Raw genomic sequence first — 13,909 nt, 5'->3', positions numbered from 1 at the left:
CAGGCCTAGGTGACCACCAGTTTCCTTACTGTCTATGTAGGTTTACCTGTTCTGAACATTTCATATAAATGTTCAGTACAATATGTGGTCTTTTGTGACTGGCTTTTTTTCACTTAGCATACTGAGGTTCATCGCCATGTACCAGTACTTCATTCCTTTTTTTAAAAAAAATTCACATAACTTAAGATTGACCATTAACTATTTTAAAACATATAGTTCAGTGGCATTTCATACATTCACAGTATTGTGCAACCATCACTTCTATCTAGTTCCAAGATATTTTCATCACCCTGAAAGGAAACATTGTACCCTTTAAGCAGTCACTCCCCACTCTCCCCTCCCTTCAACACCTAGCAAAACCACTCTGCTTTCTGTCTCTATGAATTTATCTGTTCTGGATATTTCATATAAATAGGACCAAACAATCTTTGCCCTTTTTTGGTCTGGTGTATTTTACTTAGCATAAGACTACGAGGTTCATCCATGTTCCAGCATTTATCAGTACCTCATTTCTTTTTACGGCTCAGGAATATTCCATTTTATGGATAGACCACATTTTGTTCATCCATTCACCAGCTGATGTACATTTGAGTTGTTTCCACTTTTTGGTTGTATGGCTAGTGTTGCTATAAATATTCACTAAAACTTTTTATGTGAATGTATTTTTATTGCCCTTTGTAGATACCTGGTAGTGGAACTGCTGGGTCATGTGCTAATTTTGTGTTTAACTTGAGCAACTATCAAACTGCTAAACTTTTGTTTAGTACATTCCATTCCAAAGTGCTAAAGTGGACATAATCTTATCTAATTTGCACAACCATGTGTACGGCAGGTAGGACAGGCACCCTGTGTTAGCTGTAAAGCTTTATTTCTCCTTACCACTCAGGCACTCACCATTTCGTTCTTTTTTTTTTTAAGAAAATACTGTTTTCCATTTATAGTTGTAATATAAAGTATAAGTTAAAACAAAGTGAGTTAAATAAAAATACTAAGTAAATAGTAGAGTAGTATGAAAATTTGTGGTAGAAACTAATATCCATGTTCACCAGTATCCTTATCCCCCTCTTCCTGTGCTCCCAGCCTTCCTTGCCTTTAACTGCAGGCACGCGTCACATTACTTAGTGGATGGAGATCAGTAATTGGGATGCAGTGAGTGAGTGCAGTGGAAATGTCCAGGCTTGCTCTCTAACGGTCAGTAATACTAGTTGGGTTTGATGATATTGGAATATAAGCCACGACATTTCTGTTGTCTCTTAGGAGTCTCTGCAGTCAGTCCTTTGAGGTATTTATTTAGTGCCTAACATGTATTAGGAATTTATAGTCTTGTGGGTAACAAATATATACACGTATTTTCAGTCTGGTATGACAAGTGTTTGAATTGATAGGAACAGAGGAGAGGCATTTAACCCAGTTTAAGGAGGCTCAGGGAAGGGTTTTTGGAGAGTCATTGTGAATCTTCACCCTGTGGGTTGATAAGTTAGCCTGGTGAAGCAACGTGGGAAGACTATACCAGACAGAGGGAATGTGGTGCGGAAAGCCCTGATGCTGTGATGTTGTGTGAAGTGGAATGTTCGGGAAAGTGCAGGTGATTATTTCTGGAATGTAAGAGATGAAGAAGGGAGTGTTTGGAGAGGTGACATCATAGAAGGGCTTAGATACCATGTTAAGAAGTTTTGACTTCACTTATTCAGATGTATTGAAGAGTTTTAAGCAGAATGATAATCAGGTTTGCAATTTTCTGTGGATGCACTGTTGGAGAAATGAAGTTAATTAATGGAGGCAAAGTTGAAAGCAAAGAAACTGGGCAACTGTTGTAGTGGCCCAGGCTCGGGTTCCTTGAGGACAGAGTAATTCTGACAGAGTGAGTGGAATGACTTTGAGAAGCATTTAGAAAGTAAAATTGTCTGGCATTTGGTAGTGATCGGAGTGCAGGGTGGGAAGAGGGTGAGGGAGAGGGAAGAATCAAGACAGATGTAGATGCAGGTGCCATTACCTGAGATCAGGACCGTGGAAGGAGGATCAGGTTCAGCAAAGATGCAAAGATGTTCAGTTTTGAAAAATTGAACTTTCACAGCCTGGGCTTTAATTGAGTGGAAAGATCTTGCTGCTTGCTGGATATCCAAACGTTCTGCTTGGGTGAGAAACCAGGTGGGAGAAGAATGTGAGGTCAGGCCTGAAGATGTGGATTGAGGATTTAGAGCCACCTGAGGGTGTGGGAATAGAGGGAAAATGATAAGAAAGAGCAGAAGAGAGGACCAAGGAAGAGACCCTAGAGAACACCGCCGTCTTAGGGGCCAACAAGAGTGAGAGAAAACGTCAGGAAAGAGACCCGTGTTCCCGGCTGGAGGAGGGTGGAGGCCGGTGCTCAGGATCCTCCTGGGGTGGTGAGCCCAGGTTGGCTTGCAGGGCCAGTAGACGTGTCAGCACATATTGTAGGTTCCTGATTATTAACTGCTTTGACTTTGGTGCCTCGTGCCTTCCCCTTTTCCCTCTTCCTACGAGTCCAGGGCCTCATGCTCTCTTTGGTTGGCAAGTATGAATTAGGGCTGGTAGTCATTTTATTTTTTTATTTTTTATTTTTTTAAACTTTTTTTTTATTGCGTTATAGTCATTTTACAATGTTGTGTCAAATACCAGTGTAGAGCACAATTTTTCAGTTATACATGAACTTACATATATTCATTGTCATATTTTTTTCTGGTAGCCATTTTAATAGCTATTCTGGCCCATTTTCTCTTCTAGCAAGCAGCAGCGTATTTCTCATACAGACCCACTGACTATGTTAAAAACATTCATGTACATCTGTTTTGCTGTTTTAGGAACTTGTCAGTACTCCCAGAATCAACTTTGTTCAGATTGGACCAGGAGGAAAAAAACTGTGATATAGATACCCCGTTAGGAAATCTTTCTAAATTGATGGAAAATACTTATGCCAGGTTTGTAAACAATAAATGAATCTGAATTTTACCCCACTTTCCTAAGGAATATTACTAAAAACATTTTTTTTGCCCTTTTCAGCCAAAAACTTCGAGATTTAATCATTGACTTTCGGGAACCGCAGTTTATATCCTACCTCAGTTCTGTTCTTCCACATGATGCAAAGGACACAGTTGCCAGCATTCTAAAAGGTATGTTATACTCAGCATGTCTGTGTCCATTAGTTTTTCTTGGTTCTATTTATAATTTAATCTACATTATGGAGTAGTGATTTAATAATTTATTAGACTTGCAATTGTAGTTTTTAGACAGTCTCTGGAAGTTTTTACATGTGTTCTTTAGCATCAGCATATTTCCTTACTTTGAAAAGATGTGTTGAAGAATAGACATGAATAGAGGCAGCTTTTCTTGTAAAATAGTTAATTTGCTCATTGAAATTCAATGCTCTTTTCCCTGTTATTTTTAAATTTTAATGTAGGATTGAATAAACCTCAGAGGCAAGCCATGAAAAAAGTACTTCTTTCAAAAGACTACACTCTCATCGTGGGTATGCCTGGAACAGGAAAGACAACTACCATATGTACTCTTGTAAGGTTTTTATTCTTTGCTTAGAAACTGAATGTTTAAATCAGCTTCTCCTTAATTCAAAGGTTATGATATTTGATATCAAAAGGGCTGAATTTTAAATCAAAATGCCTTTATTTCAAATTAAGAATGACATGAGAAATAGAAAGCTAAATCACCAATAATTGTAATCCTCTTGTAGATTTCTTGCATTTAAGATTGAAATCTCTTTCTATTGATGATATAAGTACCATTGTATGTTTTCTTTCCTTTAAAAAAGAAGTGTACAGAGGCATTTGAAATAGATTTTCCTTGAATTTTTTTTTTCTCATCAGTAAATTTCTGAGCAGTCCTAGAATAATCTTTTTTTTTTAAAGAATAATCTTAATGATGGCAGCAAATATTTACTGATTGATACTGTGTGCCAGGCACTAGTCAAAGTTTATATGTATTCAATTTTATTATTATGTAATATATTATTAACATATCAGTAATAACATGATAATAATGCCATGTTATTTTCGTAAGACATTTTGGCTTTATAATTTTTTAAAAAGTTACTTGGCTCAACTCTTAGATATGCTTCCTAGTAAGTTTTCTAATTCTTTTTGAAAAATATAAACGTTAAAAATGATCTGAAGTTAAAAGTAATGCTGTTTTCTTTCCTCTTGTTCATTATTAGGTAAGAATACTCTATGCCTGTGGCTTTAGTGTTTTGTTGACCAGCTATACACACTCAGCTGTTGACAATATTCTTTTGAAGTTAGCAAAGTTTAAAATAGGATTTTTGCGCTTGGGTCAGACTCAAAAGGTACATCCAGATATCCAGAAATTTACAGAGGAGGAAGTTTGCAGATCAAAGTCCATTAAATCTTTAGCTGTTCTAGAAGAACTCTACAATAGTCAAGTAAGTACAGTTATTATATAATAATACAGTAATTTCTGCAGTCAGAATGAGGAGGAAAATGGCACTCTCAGAAATTTAATCTCATTGACCAATTTGCATGTGATTAATTTATATAAACCACAGAGCCAGTTTATTAGTTTATAGTTTGCTCTTTGCTTCTAGACTGAAATCAGGTTTCTGGTTTATTATTCAGGACTCCCATCTTCTGGTTTAAAATATCCTAATAAAGGAAAACTCTTTCTCCCTACTCACTCTTCTGCCACTAACTACTTGGAGTTAATGCAGACCCCACAGGTCAAGAATGTTATATAAATGGAATCATACAGTGTGTAACCTTTTGGGATTGGTGTTTTTCACTTAGCCTAATGCGCTGGAGATTCAGATTGTTTCATGTATCAATAGTTTGCTCCTTTTTATTGGTATTATTCCACAGTATAGGTACACCAGTTTGTTTAACCATTCACCCATTGGGAAACATCTGCATTGTTTCCAGTTTTGGGCTATTACAAATAAAGCTGCTATAGACATTCATGTAGAGGGTTTTGTGTGAACATAAGTTTTCATTTCTCTGGGACAGATGCTCAGGCATGCAATTTCTGGGTCATTTGGTAGTTGCATGTTTAGTTTTTACAAAATCTACCAAACTGTTTTTCCAAAGCAGCTGTAATATTTTATGTTCCCACCAGCAGAGTATGAGTGAGCCTTGTCAGCATTTGGTGGTATTACTGTTTTTATTTTGGTCATTCTGATAGTTGTATAGTAATATCTCATTGTGACTTTAATTTGCATTTGCCCCCTGGTTAATGATGTTAATGTCCTTGTTTCCCATCCATATATCTCCTTCAGTGAAATGTCTCTTCATGTTTGTTTCCCATTTGGGTTTTTTTTTTTTTGGTTTTGGTTTGTTTTTTAACTGATGAGTTTTGAGTGCTCTTTATCTATTTGAGATATTAGTCATTTATTGAATATATTTTGTGGATATTTTCTCCCACCCTGTAGCTTGTTTTTTCATCCTCTTTACAGGGTCTTTTGCAGCATGAGAGGTTTTAATTTTGATTAAGTCCTGTATATAAATGTTTTATGTTTTTGCCTTCTGCTTTTGGTATCAAGTCTAAGAACTCTGTCTAGCTCTAGATGCTCAAAGTTTCTTTTCTTTTCCCAGGCAACTTTATACTTTTATGTATTTCATGATTTTAAAATTTCAGTTATTGTAGTTTCAGTTTTAAAATTTCCATGTGGTTCTTTTTTTATCTTCATTTTCTTTGCCAAGACTTATTTTTGAGACTTTTTTTTTTCATTTGATTCAAGTGTGTTCATAATTGCTCATTGAAACATTTTTATTATGGCTGCTTTAAAATTTCTTGTCATAAAATTCTAACATCACTGTCATCTATTGATTGCCTTATTTCCATTCAGTTTGAGATTTTTCTGGTCCTGTGTGTAACAAGTGATTTTTGATGAAACCTGAACATTTTTGTATTGTGTTACTTAAAACTTCCGTCTTCTCTGGCTACTCTGACAGTACTCTGTAGAGCAAGGGGGTGTGCCACCTCAGTACGGCCAGTTGGGAGCTGAAGTCCAGGTTTACTCTGCCCTCTTTAACACACAAGGCGGGGGGGCTCCTCGTTACTGCTGGATGAGAGTGAAAGTCTAGGCTCCCCCCGGACCTTTGGTGGCATTGGTAGGGGTGAGGCCATAGTTTTTTTCTGTGGTGTTTGGCTAGGGTTGAGTGGTCACTGCACATAAGTTTTCTGTCTACTAGGCCTTCCCATTCCTGTTCCTTTGGCTTTTGTTGGAGTCTTTTTTGGTGTGCACCCATTGGCATTTCTGGGTTCGTAGCTTTTTTAGCTCCAAATCTGGAATTTTTGAGGCAACAAGAAAACCCAAGGAACAAACTATTGTGCTGTTCCTTGCGTCCCAGGGTCCCTAGCTGCCCTACCTTTTCTCCACCTTTCAGAGTCTTTATATTTGCTTTATGTGTAATGTCCAGAGTTTTTAGTTGTGCTGTGTGGGAGGAGTAAGAGAAAGTACTTCATCTTCCCATAGGTGAAGTCTTGGTTGACATTAAAAAAAAATTCATTAACTTACTTTCTCTTGACTGTTTCAGATTTCCATTTGGAAATATCCAAATTTGAGCATTGTTAGTGTCTGGAAAATTAACTTGATCTTTTTCTAAATTTGTAGTAAAAAATTAAATTTTTTGCATGCTATAAATGTGTCAGAATTAAATAATATTGAGGGATTCCTGTTGTTGGGGATTAAAAAACTCAGTTTTGGTCTTTTGATTTCAAGAATGTGAAAAACAAGCTCTGTTCCTTGGACTTTTTTTTTTTTAACATTTTTATAGATTTATAATCATTTTACAATGTTGTGTTCTTGGACATATTAAATGATCTATCTTCTTTATTTTTAGCTTATAGTTGCAACAACATGTATGGGAATAAACCATCCAATATTTTCTCGTAAAATGTTTGACTTTTGTATAGTGGATGAAGCCTCTCAAATTAGCCAACCAATCTGCCTAGGGCCACTTTTTTTTTCACGGAGATTTGTATTGGTGGGGGATCATCAGCAGCTTCCTCCCCTGGTGCTAAACCGTGAAGCAAGGTAAGCAGACAATGGGGTTTTAATTTTAAACTGGATTCTTTTTAGGTTTGTTTATTTAAATAGAGGTACTGAGGTTTGAATCCAGGACCTTGCATGTTGTAGGTAGGAACGCTATCATTGAGCTATACCCTCCCCTGTTAAACTGGATTCTTCTTAAGGGACAGTTTCAGTACACTGATAACCCTGGATTTGATTTGTTGACAGAGCTCTTGGCATGAGTGAAAGCTTATTCAAGAGACTGGAGCAGAATAAGAATGCTGTTGTACAGTTAACCGTGCAGTACAGGATGAACAGGTATTTGTAAATAGTGTCAGTTATGAGTGATTTTCTTATTTGTTTTCATCTACCAAAACTAAAATCATTTTTATAATTCCCTTAGTAAAATTATGTCCTTAAGTAATAAACTGACATATGAAGGAAAGCTGGAGTGTGGATCAGACAAAGTGGCCAATGCAATGATAAACCTACCTAACTTTAAAGATGTAAAGCTGGAACTGGAATTTTATGCTGATTATTCTGAAAATCCTTGGCTGATTGGAGTATTTGAACCAAACAATCCTGTTTGTTTTCTTAATACAGACAAGGTAAAAACAAACAAACATTTTCTTTAGTTTTTCTCCTTTTGCTCTGTTACTTGAATTCCTCAGTTTTCAGTAGCACAAGCTTCATTAGAGCTTGTCAGTTAAAACTGGTATACTTGTACTTTACCACAAAGGAATCTTTTCTTTTTATAGACTTAATATCTTTGTGAGGAGGTTTATTTGGGTGATTGATAGATGTCAAAATTGACTTTTAAAGTAGGAAAGCTAGAAAGTGAATTCAAGTGTATAATTACATTTCCTAGAAAAGAAATCAGTAGTGATATTATCAAAGGTCTGAGTTTACAAATGGACATAAGATAATGATAAATTGATGTCCTTTTAAAGACTTTTTAAAAAAAAAATAGACTTCATTTTCTTGAGCAGTTTTTTAGGTCCACAGCAGGAAGCTGAGCTAAAATACAGAAATTTCCCATCTATCTCCTTCCCCTACATATGCACATAAAGGCCTCTTTACAAATTTGTCGTTAAATAAAAAATCTGCACCTTGACTTTAAATGACTTGATTCTTATTTCTAGGAACAAAGAACAAAGTTTTGACCCTGTATTCCTACAGTTTGTCTTACATAGTGCTTCTCATTATTGATTTGGAAGTCTTTACAGAAGTTCAAATAAAAATATGGTGACCATTATATGTTATTCTATTATTCCAAAATAATTATATCTTTTGTATTAAGATGGGGCAGCTGGTTGTTAAAAATAGGGCCTCACCATGTGTGTACCATGATGGAATCTTCCTTCTCTTGGACATTGCCCTTAGTGTTTCAGGTTGAAGAATTAACACATATGGGCAGGCAGGCACTGGGAAATTTATTCATATAAACTGTTCCCGCAAATAACTGCTTTTCTAAACCACAACTCTAACTTATTAGCCATAATTTAACAATTATTAATCTCACCATGATCGTTCAAATTCTTTATTTTTGCTACTAATGTTTTCTCTTTCTTAGCATCAGAATTCCAAATAAGTTGTATTAAAAATTAATCAAGGTTACTTAAGGATGATACAGGAGCAAAACAATCCTCGGGGAGTTTTACTAGGTATGATAGAACCTGGGGAACTTTATTGCTCCATTACTTGTATAAAAGGCAACAAGAAAATAGAAAGGGCATAGATACTAGAGCCCAATCGAAGTGTGAATCCTAGTGTCATGATTTATTGTGACGTCTGGGCAAGTGACATATCTTTCTGGCCTTTGATGCCTATAAAATGGAAGATAACACAGTAAAGTATGTGAAGACCAGTGTATGGTGGGTTTTCACAGAGATTTTAGTCTGAGCTGTATATGGCATTTTTAAGATGGGTTGCCTCTGGGTGGCTTTCTGAAAATGACTAATATCATTCATTTTTGTTAATTCTTTTCCCTTCAACTTTAAGATGAAGATATTTTTCATCTGTCTCCACAGCTGGTAGTACTGTGTCTATGGCTAACTATATACTGACAGTACTCTTGACTTTAAGATTGTTTTACAAGAAGAATGCATATTTTTCTATTTAGGTTCCAGCACCAGAACAAGTTGAAAAGGGAGGTGTGAGTAATATAACAGAAGCCAAACTCATTGTTTTCCTGACCTCGGTTTTTATTAAGGTAACCTAGAGTTTAATTTTGAGGGCTAATTAATATTAAAGTGCAGAGCAATAAAACACTATAGTGCAAAGAACTCAGATCTAGTATTAACTTTTGTTTACTAAGATAAGAGGACTGAAGCCTGATTGTTTTTATTTTGAGAACATTTATCTAAGACATTTAACTTTTTTTATACAGTAATGGCATTTTGAGTTTCCCTTTAGGATAACTTTTTGTAACATCAGATGATTCATTTTGTTGTTGTTCTTTTGCGGGGAGAGGTAACTAGGTTTATTTATTTACTTATTTATTTATTTTTTTCAAATGGAAGTACTGAGGATTGAACCAAGGACCTTGTGCATGCTAGGCATGCACTCTACCACTGAGCTAAGCCCTCCCCACATCAGATAATTCTGATTGTGTCAGTATAGTGCTAGAGTAGGTATGATTGGGGACTGGAAACTTCAGTGTAAGGGATAGCAGAAAGGGAAATGTGTCTCTTTGTACTTTCTGGTGGGGCAGCACTGTTTTAGTGCCATATAAACCATTATACCTCCATGAACTAAAAATCAAGGGAGCAGTGTTTGAGGAAAGTATTTCATCTCAGGAAGTAAATGGGTACAGACTTTTAGTAAATGCACCAATTGCATTTACCCCTTGTGATAGGAATGTTTATTATAAACATTAATGGGGCACATTATGTAAACATTTAATTTAATAAATTTAGTAACACTTAAATAACAAAAATCAGGATTTTTTCATTTTTAAATTGTTTCTTCTGTTTAGGCTGGATGTAATCCCTCTGATATTGGTATCATTGCACCATACAGGCAGCAGTTAAAGGCCATCAATGATTTATTGGCTCATTCTTCTATTGGGATGATTGAAGTTAATACAGTAGACAAATACCAAGGAAGAGACAAAAGTATCATTCTAGTATCTTTTGTTAGAAGTAATAAAGATGGAACTGTGAGTTAATTGTATTTTCTGCTTTCTACTATCTGATTTGTTTGGGACATTTTTTCTCTCTTTTTTAAATTGTAAAAAAACACATAAAATTTACCATCTTAACTATTTTTAAGTGAACAATCCAATAGCGTTAAGTATATTCAGCGTGTGCAACAGATCTCCAGAACTTTTTCATTTTGCAAAATTGAAACTCTACACTCATGAATAACGAGTCCCTAATTCCCTCTCTCCAGCCCTTGGCTCCCACTATTCTGCTTTCTGTCTCTCTGATTTTGACACTCTAGGTACCTTATATAAGTGGAATCATAGAGTATTTGTCCCTTTGTAAGTGGCTTATTGTATTTATCATAATGTCCTCAAGGTTCATCCGTGTTGTAGCACATCAGAATTTCCTTCTTTTTAAAGGCTGAGTATTACTCCATTGCATGTATATACCACATCTTGTTTATCCTTTCATCCATCAGTGGACATTTGTGTTGCTTCCATTCTTGGTTATTGTGCTTAGAGCATTTTAAACATAATGGCTACCCTAGATATACTTTCAAATTTATAGATGATGCCGGATTTTGTTTGGTTTTGTTTTGTTTTTGCATTTTTACCTCTTCTTGACTCATTTTTCTTGAGTATGTGATCCTTCATACAGTTTTAAAAATATCCCTATATAGTGGAAAGTCTCCCTTCTACCCCATTCCTCTTCTACTCAGTTCTTCCCTCACAGATAATCATGTTTGGTTTGTGGGGTGTTTTGGGTTTTTTTTTTTTTTTGTAACCTTCTAGAGTTTCTTTAAGAATATACATGCATATATGAATCAGTAGTCATATTGCCCTCCTTTCCACACAAAAGGTAATATATACACTATTCTGTACTTGGCTTTTTCAGCTTAATAGAATAGCTTGGCGATCCTTCCATGTCATTAGATAGAAAGAGATTTCATTCTGTCCTAACAGATGCAGTTTTCCATTGCATATATAGGTCATGGTTTAACCACTCCTCTGAGTCTTCTATTAATGAGTTTTTATTACTGTTAAAACAATGCTACAATGAGTGGAGACAGCAATTCTTTATTATATGTATTTAATATTTTGGAATGTTATTTTATTGTATATATTTTAAATTTTTTGATATATTTTTATTATATGTATTTAATAATTTTAAATTATGACTAGGATATCACACCCAAGATAAAATACTTGAAGTTGGCAACTGTACGCAAGTTTTTCCAACTGGCTAGAATTTTAAATATGTTGATAAATCTTTATTGCAATACATGTTTTTGAAGTAGGAAAATAGTTCAAGACAAACTGTATTCTTTTCCAGAAAGAAATTCAAATATATAAGAAAACTCAAATAATTATATTTCTTTCAGCTTGGTGAACTACTGAAAGATTGGCGACGTCTTAATGTTGCTCTAACTAGAGCCAAACATAAGCTGATTCTCCTGGGATGTGTGCCCTCACTAAACTGGTATCCTCCTTTGAGGAAGCTTCTTCATCATCTAAACTCAGAAGAATTAATATCCTTTTTGTTTGTATATAGTCCCATTTGATTGTGCTATTTTGAATACTTCATTTATGTATTTGTATAAATTTAAGTTCAGTGTCCTGTATTTTCCACAGGCATATTTCAAAGGTCTGATTCTACAAAGGAAAGAGAAAACAATTCACAGGAAGTAATTTTAAGCAAAAAGTGAAATAATGAAGGTGATGGAGAAGGACAGTTTGTGAAGTGAGGAAAGAGAAAAAAGGGACTATTTGTGAAATGAGAAAGGGGAAACAGGGTGTATGTTTCCTAGAGCACATCTCGGAAAACTGGTTATCCCTTCTGGTTCCTCTCACCTTAATTTATAACCTTTTGTTTAAAATCTAGGACAAAGCATTATATTTAAAAATGGAGAATTACTTCTTGTCATATTGTAGATTATTTTAAAACAGATTATCTTTTAAAGAAATTATATGAAGGTTTTAGGCTAAAATATGTAAACTATATTGCTTAAGTACATTATTATCCATAGAATGCCACAAAAATCTTCATAATTTTTTAGCACTCCTGTAAACCAAATTACAGAATATTAAATAATAATGTCATATATGTTTTTATGTAATTCCACATTGTGTTAAATATATTTTCCTTAATTTATTCTACATCTTTGATCTTCCATCAGGAGAACATGAAAGTCTTTGTTACATATTGGGTGATTTTCAAAGATAAAGCACTGTTTTCCTTGCTTTTTTCATACCAGCATGGTCTCCTCTATGGCCTATTATTTGTAATTTGGATATGCTATAAAATCAGTGCCTGGCTAGACTGTGAAGATAACTTTTATTTCAAGGGTATGAAACGATGTAAATGTATTCTGTCAGAGTTCCAATTTTTTTTGTTTTATTTATTTATTTTTCGGTATAATCTTGTTAAACATAAAGTTCTACTACCGTACAAAATGTAACACAGTATTTATTTTTTTAGTACAGATATACCCCAAACTGAAAAGTCTAAATTTACAGGTATTATAAATGTGTTCTTGTATGACATAGAGTTTGATAAATTTCTGCCAGCTTTTAAAGATGGATTAACTTTTTGTCCTGAGGTTTAAACTTTTAAGTCTAAGTTTTTAAGACTAATTTGATTTTGTAGGTTTTTATTATATTTTGTTTATTTGAAAGATTGGGTAAAGAAAATTGATTTTTTTTTTTATCATTTAAGCACAATCTTGTGATGATGATTATTTTCTGTATTTTGAGGTCCCTGATCCAAAGGCCATTTCCTGAGTTTTTCACCTGCCTTTTGCTTTCTGATATCAAATACATTTTCACTTTAAAGCTAGGCTTTTAAATTATTACCTATAAACTTATTATTTCTAATTAATTTCTGATTCCCCTTACTCTCCCTGTTATTTTCAGTCTTCAGTATTCTAGAGTAGCTTTTGCTATAAAAAAATTTTTTCTCTTTTGAGAATAAATTTTGTTTTCTGAATTGGTAACAAGTTTAAAAAGGCATATATCCCTATTTTCATCTATTCATGTTCATAAGCCCCTTTGTTTTGGGACATTACTCAATTTTCCCTTTTTGTATAAAGATATTTTGTAAAACAGAATTACCTCAGAGTGCTTGGTTATTTATATGGTGACCAATTTTAACCTTAGTGTATCCATCTTTGGGGGAAGAAATCATTTCTTTATAAGTTTTTTTTTTTTTAAATGAGTGTTATGTTAAAAACTGTTGCTTCTACCTCACACTTTTTTAAAAAAATTATTACTTGAAGTTTTTATTAAATAATTTTCTTACTGTTAGATCTTACTGTGTCAGTTATTAATACTAAGTTTGGGGTTGTCCACCATTGTTTCCAGTAGTGATGAGTGAAATATTGATAATGCTCTAAAGCTGAAACCGAGGAGTGCTGACATTATAAAGAAATTTATGAAGGACACACAGGATGGAGATGACTAGATTAGACAGGAAAAACTGGAAAGTTTGCTAATATAGGGCTTAAATATTGGTTAGATATCATGAAGTTATGTAACAGGAAGTAACCTAAGATAATTTCAGTTCCTGGGAGTGAGGTGAATATGAAAATTCTTTTGCTTTACATGTTTGTATGGCCTGCAAAGTAAATCCCTATCGAAGAAGAACCTGAGTTCCATGTTTCCTGTCATTTGGGAATCTGTCTTGATTATGAGATTCTAGCTACTTAATTGAAAGAACTAAGATTTATCTTTTATGTCTAAGGTGCTGTGAGTTGGAAGCTTAGAGTGAGCTGGAA

General features: G+C 34.4%; 1 protein-coding gene across 2 annotated transcripts in view; it reads left to right on the top strand.

Annotated features, from left to right (window-relative positions):
• The window catches only part of LOC105066366 (solute carrier family 25 member 16), a 66,246-nt gene extending 52,807 nt beyond the window's left edge, over positions 1-13,439 (top strand). Inside the window, exons 19-29 of one of the 2 annotated variants that reach the window (XM_074374104.1) lie at positions 2,820-2,936; positions 3,019-3,128; positions 3,416-3,525; positions 4,184-4,408; positions 6,822-7,015; positions 7,220-7,309; positions 7,395-7,599; positions 9,114-9,203; positions 9,969-10,151; positions 11,519-11,667; positions 12,297-13,439. In XM_074374104.1, coding sequence (XP_074230205.1) covers positions 2,820-2,936; positions 3,019-3,128; positions 3,416-3,525; positions 4,184-4,408; positions 6,822-7,015; positions 7,220-7,309; positions 7,395-7,599; positions 9,114-9,203; positions 9,969-10,151; positions 11,519-11,667; positions 12,297-12,360 — 1,537 coding nt within the window. In that variant the 3' untranslated portion in view covers positions 12,361-13,439. Of the gene's footprint in view, positions 1-2,819; positions 2,937-3,018; positions 3,129-3,415; positions 3,531-4,183; positions 4,409-6,821; positions 7,016-7,219; positions 7,310-7,394; positions 7,600-9,113; positions 9,204-9,968; positions 10,152-11,518; positions 11,668-12,296 lie in introns of those variants that run through there. The other variant, XR_012510285.1, reaches the window with a different exon arrangement.
• The last annotated feature ends 470 nt before the right edge of the window (positions 13,440-13,909 follow it).

The sequence above is a fragment of the Camelus bactrianus genome, chromosome 11, assembly GCF_048773025.1.
Source record: "Camelus bactrianus isolate YW-2024 breed Bactrian camel chromosome 11, ASM4877302v1, whole genome shotgun sequence".
In the NCBI taxonomy this organism is placed as follows: Eukaryota; Metazoa; Chordata; class Mammalia; order Artiodactyla; family Camelidae; genus Camelus; species Camelus bactrianus.
This window is presented reverse-complemented; position numbering and strand designations above follow the sequence as displayed.